The 24,740-nt window shown below is 38.2% G+C and overlaps 1 protein-coding gene across 1 annotated transcript in view; it reads right to left on the minus strand.

Annotated features, from left to right (window-relative positions):
- LOC134539961 (intermembrane lipid transfer protein VPS13A-like) overlaps positions 1-24,740 on the minus strand; it is a 392,760-nt gene that overhangs the window by 232,429 nt on the left and 135,591 nt on the right. The window contains exons 20-21 of the mRNA XM_063382355.1: positions 10,479-10,665; positions 3,917-4,030 (exon numbers count right to left, since the gene is read on the minus strand). Coding sequence (XP_063238425.1) covers positions 3,917-4,030; positions 10,479-10,665 — 301 coding nt within the window. The remainder of the gene's footprint in view (positions 1-3,916; positions 4,031-10,478; positions 10,666-24,740) is intronic.

Consider the following 24,740-nt stretch of genomic DNA (forward strand, 5'->3'; position numbering starts at 1 on the left):
TGGACAGCACTGGTGGAAGTTACGAATAATCATTTCATTAACTTCAAGTTGGACACTGGTGCCCAGACCAATTTAATTCTGCAGGACATGTTTAAGGTTAAAAATTAGTCATAAACATTTGCTTTCCTCAAATGTGAGATTGGTTAACTATCTAGGAGATAAGATACCTTTTCATGGCAGGTGTTATTTGAAGTGTACCTACAATGCTGGGGTTAGGGTGTTACAATTTAGTGTGGTTGAAAAAAAACATATATCCCCCATCCTAGGTTTATCAGCATGTATTATGTTAGACTTGGTACAGAAAGTTGATTCTATTGAAGCAAAAGCTAAGGATGCAGGGCTCCCAGAACTAGGTAGTTGCTAAATATCCTCAGTGTTTTAGAGGCATAGGGGTATTGCCTGGAGCTTACAAAATGGTGCTAAAAAGTGATGCAACACCTGTCATCCATGATCCTCGTAAAAGTTCCAGTTGCACTCAGAGAACCTCTAAAGAAAGAATTGGATAGATTAGTCAAGGAAAAAATTGTTTCTAAAGCAGATGGACTACAGAATGGGTTAATTCTCTTGTTATTGTGCACAAATGTGACAATAGTATTTGGATTTGCTTAGAGCCACAGGATCTAAATCAGGCTTTGATGAAGGAACATTTTCCTTTACCGATGCTGGAGCAGGTTACATCCCAGATGGCAGGTGCAAAGATTTTTAGTGTCCTGGATGCCTCGCAGGGATTTTGGCAAGTGCAGCTGAGTCAGGACCGCACAGATTACTGCACTTTTAATACACCATGGGGCAGGTATGTACAAGTTTTTGCGCATGCCTTATGGTATATGTTCTGCTCCAGAGGTCTTTCATCGCAGATTTGGGGAAGTCTTTGAAGGGCTACCTGGGGTTGACGATATTATATGTTGGGGCAGTACAGAACAGGAACACCATCAGAGACTTATGGCTCTGATGGAAAGAGCAGCAAAACATAGGGTAAAGTTCAACAGCAATAAATGTAAAATAGGGGTAAAACAAGTTCATTACATGGGGCATGTGCTTACAGGAAATGGTATTGCTCCTGATCAAAACAAAATATCCGCTATTAAAAATATTGGCACTCCATGCTGCAGTAAAGATGAGGAGCGATTTCTAGGTATGGTAACCTACCTTTCAAAATTTGTTCCCAATTTTTCAGAAGTCACAGCTCCTCTCAGGATTCTGTTAAAAAAGGACGTGCAGTGGCATTGGGAACAGGAACAGGTTGTCGCTTTTGAAAAACTTAAAGAAATGTTGTGCAACAGTCCCGTTTTAGCCTGTTATACTTCAGGATGGTCATCCCATTGCATATGCATCTAAGTTTCTTACTGTCACTGAAAGACGCTATGCACAAATAGAAAAAGAAATGCTCGCAATAGTTTTCGGAGCAGAGCATTTTCATATTACAAGCAGGTCACGGTTGAAACAGATCATAAGCCACTGGTAACCATTTTTAAGAAACATTTGGTAGACTGTCCTGCTAGGTTACAAAGAATGCGACTTCGATTGCAACGTTATACCTTAAATATTGAGTACAAACCAGGTTCACAGATGTTTATACCAGATACCTTATCTCGTGCATGTCAAACTTGTCCAAGCTCAACTGGAAGCTCAGATTTTGAGCAAGATGTAGAGTTACAAGTCTGTTCTGTGGTTGCGTCTACCAAGATAACAAATGCCAAGTTGCTAGAAATACAGGAGCATACTAGTAAAGATGCTGAGCTTCAGTCTTTGTCTCGCACCATATCTGTGGGCTGGCCCAGTAAGGATCATCAGGTGCCCCCAGACCTGAAAAAATTCTGGACGTACAGAGATGATCTCAGCTGTGCTTATGGTCTTGTTTTAAAGGGCAATGCTAGTGTTATTCCTAAGTGCATGAGACAAGAGCTCCTTCACTGCATTCATGCTGCTCATCAAGGTACAGAGAAATGCATACAACGGGCATGTGGTACGGTTTTCTGGCTGGGTATGACATCTGAGATTGTCCATCTTGTGACCAATTGTGATGTGTGTAATAAATACCAAAAATCTAAGCGGAAGCAGCCACTTCTTCCTCATTCGGTCCCTGATTATCCATGGCATAAGGTGGGAATTGATGTTTTTTTTTACATGATAAACCATATTTGCTGGTAGTGGATTACTATTCCAAATGGGTTGAGCTGAAAAAACTGAGAAGTCAAACCAGTAGCTGTATTATCAAATATTTGAAAACCCTGTTTGTGAGGTTTGGTATTCCAGCAGTGCTCATGTCCCACAGTAGCAGTAATTTCACTTCTGGCGAATTTCAAAAGTTTACAAGGGACTGGAACTTCCAGCATGTTACTTCTAGTCCCCATTACCCGTAATCTAATGGCATGTCGGAGCGCTACATCCAAACTATGAAAAAAAAATTTAAAAAAACATTAAGAAGACCACCAAAGTTAAGAAGGATTTAGAGTTGGTTCTTCTAGAGATTCGTAACACTCCAACTGCTAGTGGGTTTTCTCCAGCTCAGTTGCTAATGGGGAGGAGGCTGAGGTCATTCCTTCCGGTTGTACCAGCTCTCTTGCACCCCTTGCTACCTGATCACACGGCTGTTCGTAAGGCTTTGATTGCTAATCAGACACAACAGAAATGCTACTATGATAAATAGGCAAGTAGCCGTGACGACAAACCAATGTCAGGTGCTGTTACACAATTATCAGACCAGCTGATCGTCCAAGATCATACGTGATCAAAATGCCAACTGGTAAAATTGTGGAGCGATCAGCAAATGTACTGCGCACTGATAAGTCCAATGGTCAGCAAGATGTGTTAAATGACGATTCAGATATAGGATATCTTGAGGAAAAACAGTTACCGGTCACTAACCCCACTAGCCATGAAAACAATGCATCTAGCGCAACTGTGAGTTTGTTAAAAGATGGTTTTCGTGGATTTACAGAACAGGGTCAGTCAGTCAGGGGAATGTGAGGGCTAAAAATGTGGCTGGGAACAGTTCAGGGAGCAACATGCTTATCAGTGAAAATGAACCCATACTAAAAACAAGATATGGCAGATCCATTAGACTATCCAAGTGGTATAGCAGTACTGATTTTGTACAGTGACCAGTTAAATAAAGTGAATCTTGGAGCACGTGTGTCAAAAAACACTTATGTTTAGACTAGCATAGTATACCAACTTGTCGTGGTATTATCATAAACGTATGGGTAGTCCTATATATAGATCTATTAGTATATTGTCAACTTGCAATGTTAATTGGTAATTCTGTTTTGTATTGATAGTGAAATAGGTACTGTTTTATAAACACTATTGACTATGCAACAAGACAGCAACTGTAACTTGTATTTTAATTAAGTTACTGTTTTTCATTTACAACAAGTGATGTAGTGTATTTTATTGTTAATGAAAAAAGGAGATGTCATGGGAGCAAGTGGGAACTACAATGTACAGAGGTTGGCATTGAAAGGAAGTGGGTCACATTGGAGTGGAGGTAATGTAGTAATGGCGATGGACAGAGAATAAAGGAAGTTAAGTAATCTTTAGTGTTATTATTTAATAATACATGTCGAGAAGGCCAAGAATGTTGTTGTTTAGTGTCTTTAAAAAGACCATTTGTACATATATATTTCACAATTCTCATTTGTGCTGTGGAGTTTGAACATGTCACAGTGGGGTATTTTTTTTTTTTTTTTGCAGACAAAACTTTCTCAAAGCTTTTTGTGTGAACAAAAGTCAGTCAAACTTAAGATAGTCGTCTAGATACAAATCGGTGCTGGCCGCTACTACATTCCACCAATTTTGGGTGAATTATTAACCTTCTGTCACCATGGAACAGAGTTTTTTTTTCCAGGAGTGTTGACTAGTTACAAAACAAACTATGCAAGGTAGTATAACTAATTTACAGTTTGCTGGTAACCTTCGGGTAGAGAGTCATGTCCGAGAGGTCGTCCACGGTGAGCGTGGTCAGGTACATCCGCAACACCATGCGCTCGTTCGCCTTGAATAAGCAGTCACTCTCGAACCCAGAAACCTGGAACCAACACAATGTCAATTCTCATGAGACACTGGTATAACATACTTTTTTCCAAAATTTTCTCATTCAGTAAATTACTTTCAATATTCCAGTTGATTCACTCATGTCATCTCATATCAAGCCGACATTTGTAGATTAATTCCAATGTGTTTATTTTCCAACTCGTGTGACGTTTGACATGTAACTTGTCTGGTGTTTGTTTTTCTGCGTCTTTGTGTCGCCGCGCGCTTGTTTGGATACGTGAGCGGCTTTTGTTGTGCGGCGGCGGAATAGCTGAGTTGTCTGTCTTTGTCCGTCTGATTGGTGGCGCTGCGCCACGGCCGCCGTGTGAAACAGGCGTAGCAGCGTTACTGGAGTGTGTGATTTAGGAGTAGTTGGTAAGACTGCAAGCCTAGTGACGTGTCGCGGCAGACAGCTGAACAATGAAAGATTTGTGTTGTTGGTTTTCGGAGCTGAAAGAAGTGAGGGAGTCATCGCTCGGAGCTGAAGGAAGAAGTTTGTCGCTCGTGGCCGAGTGAGGGGTGTCATTTGGGTTTCACCAAGTCATGTAGGGTTCGTGACGCGAGAATATCAGCCCGACGAGAAACGAGGCCAATAGGATATTGAAATGGGCTAGAGTTTAGCGACTGGCAGTGAAGTTTCGTCTACAAGCAACAAGGTGTTGGGTTGTGATTATTAAACTACATGAATGCTACGGAAATCATCATAAGTTATTTTAGTTTTACTACGAGAGTTTGAACTGCGGTGTCAAGAAAATAATGTTCCTACGAGCTGCAACTTGGAGATGTGAAAAATAGCATGGCGAATGGAGCTGTCATACGCTGCGGGCCTTGACTGTCTACCTGCCCGAGCCCTGTTTATCCTCGTCAAGATTATGAGTTGACATTTCTACGAGAATTTACATGGATAGTGGTGACGAGTAAATTATCTCATTTTTTGCAGTTGTAAATTATAGTTGTGGAAATTATGAATGCTAATGGACCTGTAATGAGCCGCGGCGTTTGACTGTCCGCAACTGTGAGCCCTGTTTACCTTCTCGGAGTCTACGAGTTTACAGACCAGCGGGAAAATGCACCGAGAGTTCCGGGGCATAAGCCAATTTTTTTTTGTTTTTAACGAAGAAATCGGCGGGAGGTGAGTGAAGAAAAGAAGTTACGAGGTACGAGCAGAAGTTGTTTACGAGCTACGAGGCGGTGGGAAATTGGCTTCGCAGCAGTGTCTACAAAGCAGCGTCCCAGTATGTCGGATGTCACAGCTTTAGATTCTGCGTGGGTGTTTTCAGTGAGCCTTCATTTTTGCTAGAAGATGCCTGAGGTCGCATGTGGAGGTCGATGGATTGCAGGATGCAATCTATTCCCGTGTCGGCGCAGTTGGTAACTTCATATAAACTGTAAGTTTGACCCGCCCTATTTTGCATGTTGTTTTGGGAGTCGTTTGTGGTTATAATTATTCCTGAGAAATTGCCGACAAGCTTCACAACTATATTAGTTGTAATGTTAATACTACGTTTAGTAAACTATTTTAATAAATGTCCCTTTGGGTAGGTTTGCGTTGGGTTATAATTAAATTTTTTTTTGTGACGATATTGCAGACAAATGATAGGTTGGTAGTGAACTTTGTAAACAAAAGAATATTTTGAAGGAAACCTACAACACTTGTAGACGCTGTTAATAAATTTTTTTTATAAAACTTAATTTATTCCTGCATGCATTTCTACTTTGGTTATGGGAATAAATATTGGCAGTAGAGTTTGTGCTCTGAGAAACGACACATGTACCTGATAATGTTTAAAGTATCTATTTTTGTACTAAATAATCTTCCTGGCAGAGTTGGTGCTCTCGTACTTTTGCGAAGTTAAAAGTAATCATAACAACCTTGCTAGATACGCTTATTTTGTAATTAACACACAACGGACTGGAATAATGTGTACAATTGAACTTTAGTAGAATATTTTCCCTTATTGTTATATTCTGTAAAGAAGTTTGTAAGTAAACAAAGTATAGTAGTCGGTGCTAAGAGTTAAGAGTACAACCAGCACACTTAATAATTAAGTGGCAGGTTCATTTCTACATTTCTAGTATAAAGCCTGCAATTTCAGAAATTTTGTAATTTGAATAATACCGAGTGTTTTAAAGTAGCATGGTACATGGTGTGCCAGGTTAAATAGCATGTGTATTTACAATTAATGTAAACAGTTTGCCAGATGAGTAATTTTAGATAAGGAAGTATCTGAGCCCAATTTATTTGTAATAAAGGTTGTTAAAGCTGTGAGAACTTTAGTTAGTGTTTTTGCTATATTAAATAACCTTGTATGTTTTTATATTTCCCGTATGTTAATATTTTAAGGGGATGTAGGATTTTTTAAAAATTTTTTTTTATCTATCGGTGTGCACCAGGGGAGGGAGGCTTTTTGATAAAAGCTGACATTGGTCCGGGGCTGTGGAAATGTGGTCTGTTCGGCAGAGACGCTTGCAGATGGTAAAGCCTGTCACTCTCCTGAATGCGAAAGACCTATTGTTCCCCTTGTAATTTTTAGAATCTTTGTATATCTTGAGAGTTTGAGTTATTTAACTATATAAGTGAGTTTGTTGTCATTGATTATTTCCTTTTTGGCTGATGCCTTGTATTGCATTTGTAATTGTGGAAGTAATTTTGATCTTTAAATACAAACTAGCCATCACCCTAGATGTTTCTTTTATTGAATATCCTCCCCTTAGCTTGTCTTTGGTTCCTACTTTTGGTCAAGCGTACAAGAGGAGGGTTTCACTCGGTGTAAGGCCCAAGTTATCCTAAACTACAAAACTTTTATTTTTTTTTCTACCTGTCTCATTTTATGCTTTTGTAGAATTGGAGCAATTAAATTATAATAGTTTCTGAATGTCTTTGTGGATTTGAATGTCAAAAAGTCTTTTTATCTATGTCAAAATCACTAGTAGCGTATCCTGCATGAATTGAAAGCATAATTATATTGCATACAGGTAATGTTCAAGTGTCATTTAGAACTGGATAATACCACACAAAGCCCTTTTATTTTATTTTTTTAACAAAAATTACTTTTGATAGCTTTAAGGTCTAACATACATAAATGTTTTACCGTCTAAATATTGTTCACGTGGAAGACAAGTGAGTTTTCAATTTACAGGTCATTCCCTAGTGCTCGGATACATTAAATAGGTCTTGGCTTTGACACAAACAAAAACATTTATCTATGAATATGTACTACTTTAATCAGAGGAATCAGAAACACAATAACACTCCTTTTCTCTGGATGTAACAACAATTTTGCGACAGTCACATATCATTTCACTGCAAAAGAGAATAATCACATCTTAATTAAGTATATGAAATCAGATTTCACTATTTTGAGGTTCATTGATTTATTGGAATTATGTGCTAACATATTTCCTGGCATTTTCTAATGAACAGGCTGCCACGTTGGGCTCACTGTTGCATGAAAACCGACAGAGGTGATGCAATGAGGAAACGAACTCGCAATCAGGATGACTCAGTCCATCCATCCTTAATTTAATTTTCTAAGGCCTGCCAGGCAAATGCTAGGATGGTTCCATTCAATAGGCCGTGCTCGAATCTGTACCTAATTTCCCTGACCTGGATAGTGTGTTTACCTAGGATGCCCTCTTCATTGAAGATACATAAAATTTAAATTAAGCACGGTAAAAAGTCATTAGTTTGGCACTTTCGAGACCATCAACTTGCAGGTTTAGTGAACGTCAATAACTCTTAACAGAAATACCTAATGTTTAGAGACAAGATTACGTGGTTTTATTTTTAGGCTAAATTAGTTTTTAAAACCCGTGTTTTTAATATTTTTTGGATTCTGTTGATTCATAAATATAGCATGTTGTGATGGAGTCGAAATTTTTAAAGTTCATTGTTTTCTGTTGTGGAGTTGTTTCGTGCCTTGAGCAGTCCTAGCGCACTGTTTGCGACACCCCGATTTTGCAATTAGGTTTCTGCTGCACTTGTAAGAATGTGCACGTTGCTATATTTTCTGGGACGGGTGGCATGATATCTCCTTGCGGCACGGACGGCCATCTGAAGCTGTTGAGTCACCTCTTCCCGAGAGGTCTGGAGGGCCTGCTGGCCTTGCAAGTTGCTGGAGTGGGGATAACGGGACGCGCTGTTGGCTTTGTGTTGAAAATCACTTTACTTTGTATTTTTTGCTGACTAATTTTAACGTCTTGTGATTGAGAAGTAATAAATTAGCTCCCCAGGGAAGATCCGGGGCTTTTTGCATTCGGACTTCCCTGGCGGGTGAATGCGTGTTTTGGCTGTGCTGCACAAACCAGTCAGGTTAGGTAAGCGATGGAGACTGTAAAGGTAATTTAGAATTGAAGAAGGCCTCGGCCCAGTTTCCTGGTGTACGAATTAGTAGAATTATTTCAGTAAGAAAGTGTTTTCAGGGTAGGTTGATCTTCAGTTACAGTGGTTAAACAAAACAAAATTTTAAAGGAATCATTTTAGCATGCATAGTGGAACTCACTGGTTTCCTAGAAAAAGAAAACAAACGGGCATAGCAGGATGGCCAAAGTTAGTTGTGAAATTATTTATTTATTTATTTATTTACATATTTTTGTACTGTTGTTTTGTTGACAATACATTTTATTTATTTTATTGCAATAAAATGAAAAAAATAATGTAGTGAAATAACATGTTCTTCTTACTTTCAGCTAAACACCTACGACCACCCTTACCCTCCCTGTAGATAGAGAGAGACCTTCCTGAGTGCCTAGTTCTACCGATGTTACTGTCCCCCACTTGTAGTAGCAGTGGTATAGGTTTTTTTTTTTTTTCGCCCAGATTCCAGTGCTCACTTAGGCGGACAGGCCACAGTCCTACGTCACATTTTTAGGTGCTATGTTACAATATTATCCAACAAATATGACACGTGATTTCGGCTATTACAGTTTGCACTTTTAAAATATAATAATTTTTTAATAAGTATGTCTGACTACTGGGAATAAAAATTAATTTGCAAGTATTTGTGTTTTAATTTACCAATGCAATAATGTAAATTGACATACTTATAACAGTTACAAGATTATAAAATTCTCAAAATATTTCAATCTATTTACAACATACATTTTGGTTCACACTTCCTGCTAAATAAATTAAATTAATTTATTTCATATATTAAAAGATTAGGTATTGTGATTTGAATTTTTTTTTTATTAATAATACTGATTGATTTCATGATTTTAATTTATTGGTGCTAATTGGTATTTAACTTGCACTTTAGTTAGTGATGGGATTTTCGATACTTCGGTACCTCGATACCTTCGATACTTGACGGTATCGCAAAGTATCGAGTATCGAAACTGTAAGTTCGATACATTTTTTCGATACCGGAATGCTTGTTTATTTGTATTGAATTAAGTTTTGAGTCACCATCGTACAAAATACAACTATGTACTAGAACAACTTATTAGCCGTAATTATGATAACCAATAGGCTTACATCAGAATAAATTATAATTATATAAGTCGTTACTGCAACTTGCCAATAGTAAACAAACGGTAAAGTAAGGTTAAGTTGTTTATGTTTCGTGTTCAAGAAGTTACGTTTTTCGTACGTAACAATTCTGACATTGAATTACCAGGAAATTTGAAAAATAATTGTAGAAATATCGAGCACTTAAAATTCACATTAATTGACTCCACTCGCAATCTGTCACAATAGTAACAATAACACGCCTAGTAATAACAGTCAACATCATAGAGTAAGTATGTCTCTCGTCTCTCGTGTATTGTAAGTACCAGAGATTTGTATCGATATTATGAATGTTTTCAATTGCAGCGGTCGTATAGTGACATAAATTGGCGCCACCAGCGCGAACTATCATTGTTTGCGGAAATTTTTTCTAAGAGAGTGCTATCTTTATTTAGATTTGTTCGCGGTAAAAAAAAGTGTACTGGAAAATAAAGGGCTAACTCTCTTGAAGATAGTTTGTATTTCGCTTCTATTTTTTATATTGATTTTTATACTCAAATCTTTAAAGTTGTTTGCAGTTAGTATTTTTGTAATAAAGAGGGAATTTACATAGTTTAAAACTAATTTATGTTATTTGTAATAATTGTTACTTAATGGGAAAATATTTTTCTCGGGAGTATCTAAAGTATCGAAAGTATCGAAATTATCGAACTGAAAAAACAATACAGAATCGAGTATCAAAAGTGTGGTATCGTCCCACCTCTAATTTTAGTGTTTTGACACACTTTTCGGTGTTGTTTTGGTTTTATTGCAATTTACCATGTAATCTTGTCCCTAGTGATGTGAAGATGTGAAATGTATCCCAACTAGGAAGCACAGTACTGAAAAGAAAAGGAACAACTCTGAGCGAACTACGGACGCCGGCAGCCCGAGAACAAGGCGAGCGCTGGAGCACAGGACGCCCGACTATGGCTCGGACTGGTGCACAGCTGACCTTGAGCTCGAGGAGGTCCAGCTCCGTGTCGCACAGCTTGACGCGCACCTCGCCGAGCCGCGTGGAGTAGCTGAACTTGGTGGCTCCCGGCGGGATGGGCGGGTCCCTCTCCCCGCGCAGCAGCCAGGCGAGCACGCCCCGCGCCGCCGGCCAGAGCGACTTGAGCCCCGCGTCCCGCCCGTACACCCTGCGCACCGCCACCTCCGCCGTGAATCCTCACATTTCCCTCACTTCTCCATCACCAGAATTACAACTTTCCCTGGCTAACTTTTTTTAAATAATTTACCTATTCTACAATTTTCTCAAAGAAATGAAGTTAATCCCATAGCTGTGCAAGTTCAAACAGAATCTTAACATATGCCATTTTATAGTGTCAATGACTATGTACGTACTAAGATGCCATCTGGAAAAAAGGTGTTGTCATTGCCCTGACAAATTACTATCACTAGAGAATTTAAATGTTTTTTTTTTTCCAAAAATACAAGTAAATTACCTGACTTTCCCTTACCAATTTCAATTACGCTGACCTTTCCCTCACTTTCCCTGACTTTCCTGGGTGTGAAAACCTGTTAGCAATCTCTCTTTCGGGCAGTTGTTTTAAGGTTTGATTTATTTTGTTACTGTATATAAATGCTGCATGCTCCATAAGGTGACCTGTAGCCTATTAACTGATGTTGCATTAAATGTGATGTTTCTATACAACAATATATAGGTACAGCTTCGTAGAACTTCACATTAATGAATATCTGATTATTTTTTCCTTTCATTAATTTTTTTCCTAACCAATGAAAGTGCTGGAAAGAAATTTTTCTAGGCTTTAAACATTGCACTTCATAATGGAAGCAATGACATACATGTCACACCAGTGGCGGATGCTGGGTAGAGGATGGGGGAAATTTATCACCCCCTGAATTGATGTGAAAAAAAATTGCATAGTGTGAGAGTTGGCAATCCTGAGAACAAGTGAGTAAGAGAGGAAGTAGTGTGGAGGATGTGTTTGGAAGCGTGGTAGAGAGTTGAGTGTAGAACTGAAGATGTTTGAATTGTAAACGTACTGAACAAAGAGTTTGATGCTAACTGGGATATCATTATTTATAATATTAACAGGTTATGGGCCCAGATACGTAAATGTATTAGGTGAATACTGTTGTGTGGAGGAACCTAGCGCGCGCTTAATTTATCAAAATGGCAGATAAGGTCGAGACGAGCAACATTCAGAAGTTTGACGGAAATAATTTTTCACAGTGGAAATTCCAAATCGTGTGCTCTTAAGACAAAAGGATTGTTTGACGTTGTGAATGGGACGTCTAAAAAGCCGGCAGATGACGAAAAGCAGGAAACTTGGTTAAGAAGAGACGCAAATGCTATGTTTGTATTGACTTCTGCAATGGAGTTCAAGCAAATAGCTATCATTGGAAATTGCTCTACATCATTTGAAATTATGGAAAAACTTAATTCTGTTTACCAACAAAAGTCCGAGTTTAGTAAAATGTCATTACTGGAGAAATTCCACCGTCTCAGGTTGGAGCCAGATGATTCCATAATTACTTATAATTCTAAGGTAGAAATGTTAGCGAAGCAAATCAGAGAGGCTGGTGAGAGTATGTCAGAGACTGCCATTGTAACAAAAATATTAAGTACACTTCCGGAAAAATATAGAAATTTTTGTCAAGCCTGACCGTCTACAGATGAAACAAACAAAACATACATAACCTTACCAACAGGCTTCTTGATGAAGAAGCTAGTCTGACTGTATCAGACGAGAGGAGTTCGGAATCGGCTCTAGCAATGGCAAGATTCAAGAATAGGAGATGCATCACCTGTTATAACTGCGGAAAGGAGGGGCATATAGCCCGCAGCTGTAGAGAACATTCTCAATACAAGAACAAGTTTCATAATGCCAACAGATACAATGACAGTGCCTTCTTTACAGTGGTGAATGAAGAAAAAGCCTGCATAGTGGATGAGAAAATTTACTGGACCATGGACAGTGGGGCTTCGTGTCACATGACATGTATTAGAGACATTTTGGAAAGTTTTGTAGATGTAAATGATACTGTAAGCCTGGGAAATAGTGCCATATCTAAGTGAAAGGGATGGGAGATGTCAGGATTGAAAAATGGGTGTACGATGCTTGGATCAAGGGTACTATTACCAATGTACTGTATGTTCCAGAATTACGAAGAAACCTACTGTCAGAAGGGGTCATCACAAGTAAAGGTATGAGAATAGAAAAATCAGGCATGCATGTTCAAGTTTATAATCACAGTGAACTTGTAGGTGTTAGTGTAAGAGGAGAGAATAACCTCTATAACATGAAATTTAAGACCTAGAAGCCAGGTAACAGGGAAATTAATGTCACTTAAAATGAGTTTCAACTTTGGCATGAACAGCTCGGACACATTAAGTACTTGAGTGAAGTTCCTAAGGTTGTTGATGATGTGAGTTTTAAGGGCAAGCAAGATTTTGTTTGTGAAGGATGTATATATGGCAAACAGCACAAACTGCCCTTCTCTCGAAACATGGTTAGGTCCTCACAGCCAGGGGAAGTGATTAACTGTGATTTATGTGGACCAATGCCTGTACCCTCAGTTCGTGGTTTCCAGTACTTTGCAATATTTAATAATGAACATTCAGGCTTTGAGTTTGTAAGCTTATTAAGGCATAAAAATGATGTGCTATTCCAATTAAAGCAAGTGATTAGAATATGTGACACCAAGTTTGGACATAGTGTGCAGTGATTGAGAGTGGATAACGGTACAGAGTTCATCAACACTGAATTTCAAGAGTATCTCTCAGAAAAGAGATTGGTGCTTGAAAGAACTGCCCCGTATACTCCTGAACAAAACGGCAGGATTGAAAGAGAGAACAGAACTGTAATGAAAAGTGCAAGATCTATGGCACTCCAGGAATGTGACTCAGTACCTATGGGCCGAGGCAGTAAACACAGCTGTTTATCTCCTGAATCGACACCAACCTTGGGCTCCTCTGAGACACCATATGAGAAATGGACAGGGAAAAGGCCCTCACTAAAACATGCTCCAGTTTTTGGAAGTAAGGCATACGTATTGGTACCAGCACAATGTAGGGATAAATTGGCAGCAAAAAGCAAGAAAATGATATTTGTTGGATATGATAGAGAATCAACCAATTACAGACTATATGATCCTGTGACAAGAAAGATAAGTTTCAAGAAATGTCATATGTGAAGAAAAATTCACTCAACCTACAGATACTAAAGCAGTGCTAGTAAGATTACAGTTGAGAGTGAGGACATGGCCACTAACCAAGAGATGTCTCCAGAAATTGATGAACTACGATCTGAAGATAAGGCTCCATTTATTGGCTTTGAAATACCTGAGGGAAACAAGGATGGGAATAAACAAGTGACCATAGATAGTGAACTGGTGACCGACATAAGATCCAAACGACAAACTCAAGTAGGTACCTAAGAAACTTATGGACTATGAACTCCATCAGATAGAAGCACTAACTGTTGGGCAGTACCCCTCATCTTCAAACCTCAAGACTTTTGAAGAAATGATGGAAAATGGGTGGGAGAAGGCAATAAAGGAAGAAATTGAAGCCCTAAATGAAAATAAAACTTGGGAACTTGTTCCTGTGACAGAGGGGATGAATATTATAGACAGCAAGTGGGTCTTCACTGAGAAGACTGTAGATGGAAAAGTGGAGAAGAAAGCGCGATTAGTTGCCAGAGGATGTTTTCAAGAGGCTACTGAAGATCTTTATGCTCCTGTTGCTCGAATGTCCACCATATGAGTTCTATTGGCAGTTGCTGTGGAAAAGGACCTGATTATTAAACAATTGGATGTGAAGTCAGCATTCCTCAATGGGACATTGAAAGAACCAGTGTATATGCATGTTCCCAAAGGTGTTAGTAGTTTCGGTGTTTCAGGTGTATTAGAGTCAAAGGAAGAGCATGTAGTTGTATGTAAATTATCTAAGGCTTTGTATGGTTTGAGGGAAGCACCCAAATGCTGGAATGCAACATTAAATGACGCACTCTCACCTCTTGGGTTCAAACGTTCAAGTGTTGACCTATGTCTCTATTTGAGTGAGAGTGCATACTTACTGATCTATGTTGATGATATATTGATTGTGTATAAGGATGAAGAGGTTGTGTTTAACATTGTCTCAAAATTGAAGAGTAGGTTTAAGTTGAAGGAATTTCATGATAATAATCAAATTGTTTTCTTGGGTATCCAGATTGACAGGATTAAAGGGGGTTTTGTCTTAAGCCAGGGCAGTCTGATTGAGAAAGTGCTTGACAGGTTCAGTATGAAGGATTGTAAGCCATGTTCAGTGCACATGGATCCTAAGTTGAATCTTAGTCCATCAAGTGTAAGTCAGGTGTGTGAGGCCCCATATAAAGAACTGTTAGGTTGCTTGATGTATATTATGTTGGGCACTAGACCAGATATTAGCTTTGCTGTTGTGTACTTTTCAAGGTTTCAAAACACATTTGATTATATGTACTACATTAGAACCCTGTTATAATGTTCCTGCATATAATGTTTTCCTGCTTATAATGTCATATCTTTAAAGTCCCAATATTTCCCCCATAAGGACAATGTATTTATTTCTTGCATATAACGTTTATAAATAGTGTAATTTCCTGCTCATAATGTTTGCTTTCTAACATTCAATAAATGGGGATAAAATGTTTTAAAACCGAATTATTCCAACACTTGATAAAAAGTTTCCTTTATGTATGTTTATGTTTACAATCACTGCCATACAATACAAGAAGTTTGTTAAAATACTAATTTATGCAATATACTGAAGGTACACAATGTTCATAGTTACGTGTCAGTTGGCACCCTTAGTCAACTTTTCTCTTCCTTGCCATTCCAGTGGGTATTCAGATGCACGTACATAGTCCTACGATATTTAAGTTGCCAACCATTGAGCGAGGGCATAACTAAAAGCGTTTTCTATTGCTTACAAATAATTTTTTTTTTCATTGATACGTAGGAATCCCAAAATTAAACATTTTGAGGTGGCGAAGGAGTAGACGTTCTCACTCTTAATGTTGTCATCATGAATCGTGAGATGATTTTACAAAAAATGTGGCAGTGTATCTTTAAAGACAAACAAAATTTAACCAGAGAACAAGACGAAATTGAAAAATTGTTGGCTTGTTTCAGAAAATTCATGTATCAAGTAGGTATACTATCTTTGGTTTTAACATTAAAGTTGTTTACATAGCTTGATGAGTCCATTGGTACAAAGCTCAAACATTGTTAAGTGCTAAATTGAGATTTCCTGCTTATAACAATATCCTGCTTATAATGTTTTTTTCTGGTGCTCCCTTGAAAAACTTTATAACAGGGTTCTACTGTATTTGGAAGCACTTGAAATACATACTGAGATACTTGTCTGGTACACAACATTTTGGGCTGTATTCTTGAAGTCAAATGAGGGTAATGGTCAGATCAGTGCATATGTTGATTCAGGTTATGGTAATGACATCTCTCATCGTAAAAGTGTTACTGGGTATACCGTTTTCTTACATAACAAGTGCATAGTGTGGAGGTAAAAGGAGCAAGGTATTGTAAGTACAAGCAGTAGTGAGGCTGAGTATGTAGCAATGTCTGAGTGTATTAAGGAGTGCAAGTACATTTTTCAGTTACTCCAGGAAATAGTGACTGAAAGGTGTACCCCTGTTGTCGTATTTGATGACAGTCAATCTGCCATAAAGATGGCAAGTACATGTGAGACCAGAAGAAGTAGGCACATAGACATCAGGTACCATTTTATATGTGAGGAAGTTCAGAATGGTAACGTGAAGTTAATGTATGTAAAATCAGATGAACAGGTGGCAAATGTGTTGACAAAAAGTCTAATGAAACAGAAGTTTGTGAAATTCAGAAAGGAGCTAGGTGTCGTAGATGTGCAGGATTGGGAGAGGGTGTGAGAGTTGGCAATCCTGAGAACAAGTGAGTGAGAGAGGAAGTAGTGTGGAGGATTTTTGGAAGCGTGGTAGAGAGTTGAGTTTAGAACCGAAGATGTTTGAATTGTAACATAGTGAATAAAGAGTTGGATGCTAACTGGGATATCATTATTTATAATATTAACACATAGTACCAGTGAAGACAGTATGTTTCTGTGTGAGAAGCCACATCGCTAGGGATGGTGATTTTTCGTTTTCGCGAAATAAATGTGAAAATATGCTAAATTAATTTTTTTCGCTATAAAATGTGAAATCTAGACTATTCAGAGATAAATCCGAGATAAATGTGAAATCAAGGTAAAAAACATAGATTCATCTTCACTCTACACAATTTATTTACCGATTGTATTTCGTTTCAGTTCAGTATCAAAAGAAACCATCATTTTATGGCGCATTCAGCACAAGTATCTTATTGTCACGTCATTCCAAACAACTATTGTTCATAAATATTGAATGAAGAATGACCATCCGTGCCTCGCGTTTGTAAACAAAGCAAAGAACAACTAGCTGGAAGATTGTCCGTCATCTTGCAGAGTGCAAGTTTCTAGGCCACCATATTGCGACATCTCTGCTTCGCCACGCTAACAATTGTAAGTCCCATTTTCTGGCTGTGTTTCACGTGAAAGCCACGTTCTTGTGTAGTCAGTGGAAGGTGGTGTGTTTACAAATACGTGCATACTCGTGAATGTGTTGTATACTGTTATTTCTCATGGTAAAAATGGGACGAAACGTAATTTCCATTCGCGATTTCATAAATGAATACAAAAGTGAACAGTTTTACGAAAGTGATACGAATATTTAAATGTGCAATTTATGTAATCGCCATCTGGAGTGGAAAACAAAAGATGTATTTGAAAAGCACATTTAATCTGAGGGACATCAGGCTGGAAAAAAAATATTCACCGAGAAATCGGATGAAGAAAAAAAGTTGGTAAAACAACAAGCAAAGGTTTCTGGCATTATCGAAAACTGAAAAAACTAAGAAAAAAATTGAAAAAACGAGTTTCAATAACATTATTTGTGCACTCTACATCAACTACGGCCATGAACATGGCTAAAATATATTTATTGTAATACAAGTATTCAATTTATTGCACTCATAAGTGCTAAAAAGTTGTTTGGAAACCTGCCAAGATAGGCTTTCTTTGTAGTTGTGCTAGATCTTTATTTCTGTGGTAGTTAATAATTAATATGTGTATTATTTAATGCTTTTAAAAATATACTTTTCTTCAATAATGTAAAATGAGAGAATAGACTAAATCTTGTTTTTAAAAATGCTACAAAATGCTAAATTTCAAATTCAAAATGCTAAATGTTATTATTTTAAATGCTATAAATCACCATCTCTACACATCGCCTACGGCTAACATTGTAAGCAAGCCCATATGTCAGTGTGTTAGTTTCTTTTAATACACCTGTTCCAATTTTAATATTGCATCTATTTCTTTTAAAAATCCCCCCCAAAAAACAATTTCTGTATCTGCCACTGATTTAAAATCCGTTTCTTACCATTCTTGCGTAAAATCATGAAAAATAGGTGTAACTAAACTATAGTAAAACTTGCCACCTTAAAATGCAAGTGTAAGTTTTTAGATATGTATATATTCATATAACAGTTTTAGTTCCTTTGCAAACAAGAGAGATGCTAAAGCTAAGAGATCAGTACAACCAGCCAGAAGCTACCCAGTAAAGTAAATGGTTTGTTCTCACAAATTCTGTTTGATAGGTGATAGGAAGAGAACTGAAAGTACACTAAAACACCAATTTTAAGAACCCCGGGTTTAATGAAGCAGCATTTCAAGAATATATTTTGACACCAAAATATAAATATTCAGAAAAAATTAGAGAAGGTTATAAAAATATGTTAATTTTAAATTCACAGCGTACCTATATTTTGTGTGAGTTCAATACTCTCAGTTATGTTCTGACGTCGTCCGGGGCTGCGGCCCCTTTGAGCCCGATATGCCACCGCCCAACCACCATCTCTGTTCAAACCTCCCGCTCGTGTGTGCGTGTGTTGCTAGCCCGGCAAGAGGGCGCTTAGATGCAGTGCGCCGCACCCCTAATATATATTAATTAATATTGTAATCATTTTTCTTTCCGCCCCAAAACAGTGTAACGATGGCTATGCATGTATGTGTTTTTAATTAATAACTTCATGATCTTTTGTTATTTAATAAGTCCAATTACGAACAAGGACACTCCCTAACGGGCGACGGAGGAACTAGCATGCAACTCATTTGAACCATGTTTTATGCTTATAAGTAATTATTAAAGACGGTCTGGACATGGAAGTAATTTAATAATTATTGTAAAAGGATTTATGTATTTTCTAATAGTAACCCGGGGCACGCTACAGCAAAGTGTAACGGTAATTGTGTTCGGTGCGAAGGGGCGCCATGTTGCCTCCCGCAAGCCATGAGCTCAGCCCAGTCTTTCTCTCCCGCCGGCCGAGGGCGGACATGTCTCTGCCTTGAGGCGACCACGTGCGTGGTTCGCCTCCTCACCTAATCTAATTCGTGCCTCGGGCGTTTCAAGTTGTATCAACGGAGGATCGTGTAAGGACGTGTACCGTGAGTAGAATAAAAACCAATTAACTGTGTTACGTGTTTTGTGTTCGGGGGGGGGGGGGGGGGGGGCACATGGGTCCCTAACCTGGTCAGCGGCGTGTGGGACGCCCTGAGAGCCCACTGCGGGAATTATAAGCGTGCCCGGCGCTGAGAGCAGGCTTAGTGAGGGACAGGAGCTGCGTATAACATCTGGAGGGCTAATATCTCGCCGCACACGGGTCACGTAACGCCCTGAGTTAGAGTCTTTCAGCCGGGTCCACGTGCCCACTCACGTGGTGGCGCCCATTAATTTCCACCGATATTCTCACCACAACACCGGTACGCCCTCAGTTCCTATTAAAAGATTTTAAAAAAAATTGGACATTTTGCTTAAACATGTGGCAGCGGTAGCTTCTGCGACGAAGTATGCGCACGTGAAACTCGTCTGGCCAGGCTAGCGCGTGCCTACAACAGCGCGACATCATGACGTCGTATAGCTTACCTCTCCCTCCCCTGGAACTACATTCTTCTAGGCTAAAGCTCATACCTCCAAGAGACACAAAAAAACCTTGTATCCCTCCTCTTATCATCATTTTAACATTCCTTCCCCTCATACATCTTCCACATGAGAAACTGTTGAAAACCTTCTCAGTTTGCGACAAAAGGTAAATCACCACATAGTGTTGTATAGTCCGTTCCCGGTAGAATTAATATTTTCAAAGCCCATGTGACAGCCATTTACCATTAATAAATACTGTATAAGACCGGCTGCAGTGCAAAGGAGGGCGGGCGGGCAGGCGGGCGGAGGACCAGTGAGGGGGACCAACGCGCATTCTATGATAACACACTCCAGCTAGGTCTTTTTTTTTTTTGTTGCATTAACGGCGCGGGGTTCGCTGGACTATTGGAGAAATCCACATGTCTGCGCTAGTGGTACTGTTCAGATAGCAAGTAGCGCTCGTATCTCTGTCTCTCTTGCGCGTGGGACCTCTCTTTCTATTAGGTTTGGGCATTCCCGGGTAAGATAATCTCCCAAGTCCCGTGACAGAAAGGGGGCGGGCTGCCATGTTGCCAAACTAAAATGCTAGTAGGTAGAGACATTCTTGGAAGTGAGGTCATTCATTCGTGCCTTTCTGTTGTTCGAAAACATCAGCTACCTAATTTACTCTTCGCTGCTAGACCTGCCAGACTCTGGCTTTCAGTGTGAACCGCAACACTTGTGGAAGAGTGTTAAAACGTAAATAAGAAAATGATGTTACTATCTAATATAATTTTTTTCTGAAAGGCACATCATTTCAAAGAATGCAAATTAGGGACAAATCGCCCAGAAATCAAATATAGTAGCAAAGACGCATGAATTTACTAAATTGCTTTTGGTGACATATTTAAAGTTAATGATTTGATTTTACCTAACAGAATACTATTCAAGAAATTAGCCTGTATTTCGATCAAACAAAATTTTAAAATGTTTTATTAAGATACCATAGTTCTGGGAAAGGACTATAGTAGGAATACAGACGCACAGCAGGAATTTTCAAATAATATTTATTTCAGAAATAATGTTTCTGTACATAATTGAACATCTGAAAGTTGTTATATGTTTTGATTAATATATATTGATAAATCATATGCACATGCTAAAAATAATAGTTTAAAATAAATTTTAAGAAAAATAGTTACAGGGAAGTGATGTTTTTTTTTGTGAGGGCATACCATCCATTTACGCTTGACTGAAGACTTTATAAACTCAACCCTTGAAAACATCTCTGCCCAAAACTGCGTATAATATAATATTGTATAGTAAACAACCGATTTAGTTGGCAATGAAAGCGCTAAAGTATAGTTCAGTGCATAAACGTCTGGTAAAAGGTGTAATGTTTTAGTTGCCAGCTTCTATAATTGGTGAACTATAGTAGTAATTTAATTAGTATGTTGGCAGCATTTTGAAGTTTGTTTTATTTTCACATTTCTCCATGATGTATGAACATAAGTCACTATGTCAAGTACAACGTACGTTTCGCTGTTTAGCACAATGATAGAAAACAAGATAAAGAAGATAGTACCTAAGCAAGGTTTTTTAAAAGTGTTTAGCTAAGCCATAACACACAATTTTAAACTAATTAAAGTAGCCACCACAAAATACACAGAATGACACACTAAGAAAATATTTTGTGGTGACAAAATAACTCTTGCTACATTGTGTTTTCTTTAGTCCAAATAAGTTATAGATATTCTATGTTCATGTGTACATATTTGTAGGAAAGAAACATGTTACAAAAATTTTTAGTTCTTAAAGTATTTTCCAGTTTACACATTTATTTTAACAATTCTGAGGGCTATAATCTATAGCCAAAACACCTAAAACCAATAGCAAAACCAAAAATTATGATGACTCACTACACTCGTAGTTTATAATGCATAGTTGCTGTAAAAACAAGCAATGCTTATTCTTTGAGGTAACTAAAAAAAAGTACGTTTATTTTCGTATTTGACTACCAATGTTAATTTTATACTAAATATTATATTTTTTTGGTAAAAGGCAGATTTAATGGCATATAAGTCCCTAAAAGTGCCAACATGGAAATATAATATGCTAAAAAAAGACATCATGCATTTGTTAGAAACTGTATTTTATTTCCATAAAATAATTTTTGTTGTGAAATTCTGAGACAAAGAATACCGTATTAACTCGCGTAAAGGCCCCCCCCTTTTGTTTTCCAAATTTTTGACTCCAAAAATGGGGAGGGAGCCTATACGCGAATTTGGAGGAAAAAATAAATTTTTCTTTTTTTCAGGTACGAAAAAAAAAACATTTAATAAAAGCAAAATGAAATACTGCCACAACTTATTTAAACACCAATTAAATTTTGATTAAATGAAATAGCTGGCGGAACGACTGGCAAGTCGGGCGTCTTTGTTCTAATGAGGGAGGGTGGGGGAGGCAGCGCTGCGGCAGGGGGGGAGAGAGGCAGAGGCGTGGCTTAACCTCCCTCCTGCCAGCTAGCCAGCCAACCAGACAAAGGAGTGTTAGAATTACCAGTACCTGCTCTACCCACTTCCCTTCCTCCTTCACTTCCCCTCTTCTTCCCCTTTTCTTCTCCGACAACTAGGGATGGGAAATATAGTTCTTTGGAAAGAACTAGTTCGTTCGGAACTAGTCACTTCAAAGACTAGTTCTTTAGGAACCGTTCTATTGAACTACATCGGTCGCGGACTGTATCGCGGTTTCCAAAATATTCCATACCTACATGACACCAACACAATCGTTACAGGCTTTTTGTTTTATGGGCATTTCTTTTTCTATAAATAAAAGAGGCACACAGTAATCCGATGCTTGTAAACAATATCTCCCATTAGCCATTACAAATGAACGACTATCATATTGTTTTTCTTTCACACAATTCTTACATTTTTGAATGTGTATTAATTTATTTTCTGCAAGTAATGTGCTTATTTTCACATGTGTACAAAACAAAATAATGGTATAGTGTTTTCTCATCTGTGACAACCTAAGCTGATTTTTTTCGTATTGGGTAAGTTTTATTATGTTTCTTTAAATTTTAGTGTAGTTTCTTAATGTGTGGTCTATGTGTAATTAAAGTTTAATTTCAGATTGTATAGGCTATCTGAAATTTTCACGTAATTACACTTATTTACGTGACACGTTTTTTAATGCCAAAATGTAATGTAAATGTCTAAAGAATATTAGATAAAAATTAAGAGTTCACGATCGTCAAACGATACATCATTGCGCAAGAAAGAACGAAACGAAAATAATGACCGACAGCCTAACTACGCAATTAAATAAACTTACTGTGTGAACTATCTATGTCTTTGAACTATCTAGTTCAGTGTGTATATGTACTCCCTTTCTCTTCTGTCTTCGTAGTTCAGATCAGTACTTGGAACTGACGAACGACGAAGCGATGGGGAAATATAGAAAAGGGGGGGGGGGGGGGGGGAAGAGACCAAATAAAGAACAAACGTAAGAGAAGAAAGCAAGAAAGAAAGACGTGGCATATTGTTTGACAATGGCTGGGGAGGGTGGGGGGGATCTTTTGCGCATGCGCAGTAAGGACCAAACAGAGTAGAAGAGGAGAAACACGCAAAGAACGAAAGAACGATTGTTTTTGGTAACAGCGAACTAGTCACCTAGTTCGCTCATCAGAACAGTTCAAAATGAACTGGTAGTTCGCGAACTACCCATCCCTACCGACAACACTGCACATCAACACAAGCCCGCGAGTCCAGCTTTCTTTATCTTTATGTCGTTTGAGATACGACTAACTGCGTACATCTGTCACTCCTCATGACAGTCCTACTGAGAGAGGACAAACTATAATACCAGTCTCTGTATCACTGCCGCTTACAAAATTACCTCCCGCCGCTCACAATAGATGGCTTGCTGTTTGATGCATGCTAAGCTGCCCTGCCCTCAGATAAACCCAGAAAAACAATTAGTTAAATTTTTTCTCAAAAATGTTTACAAAACAAGAGGGGGGTGTGTACACGGGCGGGGCCTTTACGCGAGCAAATACAGTAGCCTCCGAGACTTATTTGAATACCTTGTAATCTTATCAGTAGCCTAGAGCAGGCCTGCCGTTTTTACGGATTTTATCTGTTTTCACGGATATTTGAAGCTTAAAACGGACTAACGGACAAACGGCGAAATTCACGGATATTTACGACGCTTCGCCGATATTTTCATTTTTGAATTTCGTTCGTGTAAATATTTACATTCAATTACCTATTTGAAGTTGTCAAACCATACAAGCATCCAACAGTAAACCAAACACTCACATTACGTGTAGCGCCATGGAACTTCCAATCGTTTAACCACAAACCAAAAACATTTACTCCCAAATAGCGTTTCATGAAGTACAATATCTATGGTTTCGGGGGAAATGTTTTTTGTTTGTTAAGTTAAATGCTAAGAAGTGTCATGGCGTCAGTAAACATTGGTATTTTTTGCCGTTACAATGTTTTAGGTGCGGCATTTGTTTACATACTTCTTACGTGATTTTAGTAGTAGTTTTGGTCTTAGCTGATTGTGATGGAGAAAAAACGAAAGGCTTCGCGGGACAGGTCACTTTATAAACAGCGTTATCGTAAAGAATGGGAACAAGAATTGAAATGGTTGAGGCGTGGCAAAACGGAATTTTCCGCCGTTTGTTCGACTTGCAACTCGGAACTGAACGTGACAAAGGGCGGCTTGAAGACGCAAGGTTAAAAATATGTAGAGTCGCGGTATATGCGAAAACAAAATGCTAAAAATCCGAAAATACTTTTATTCTATGCTCTTTCACTTCCTCTTTTCAATAAACGCGGCGGAGATAAGAAATTCCAAATACTTTAGGAGATATCGAATTATTATTATTTTCCATCACAATACCGACCATTGTTGCTTGTTTACGTTTATGATTTTTTTATTTTCGCGACGTAGGTAGAACGACTACATCATTTTCTACTAATGGCAAAGGAAAGCCCACTGACGAGATGCGGAAAAGAGCACAGAACATGAAAAAGTAGCTAGTTAATGATGTGAAATACATTTGTTTTTTTAAACTTGTAAATAACTTCAGTTGTATGGATGTATTTATAGTTTGTAAATAAGAAAAGCACCAAAGCCTATACTGAAGAGAAATTTTTAAATTACTTTTCATTTTATTGTGATACCAACTATTAGTTTTGTAATGTAAGTGGCAAATCTTAATTTTTTTTTACATTCATTTGATTTTT

The sequence above is a fragment of the Bacillus rossius genome, chromosome 1 (assembly GCF_032445375.1).
Source record: "Bacillus rossius redtenbacheri isolate Brsri chromosome 1, Brsri_v3, whole genome shotgun sequence".
Lineage (NCBI taxonomy): Eukaryota > Metazoa > Arthropoda > Insecta > Phasmatodea > Bacillidae > Bacillus > Bacillus rossius.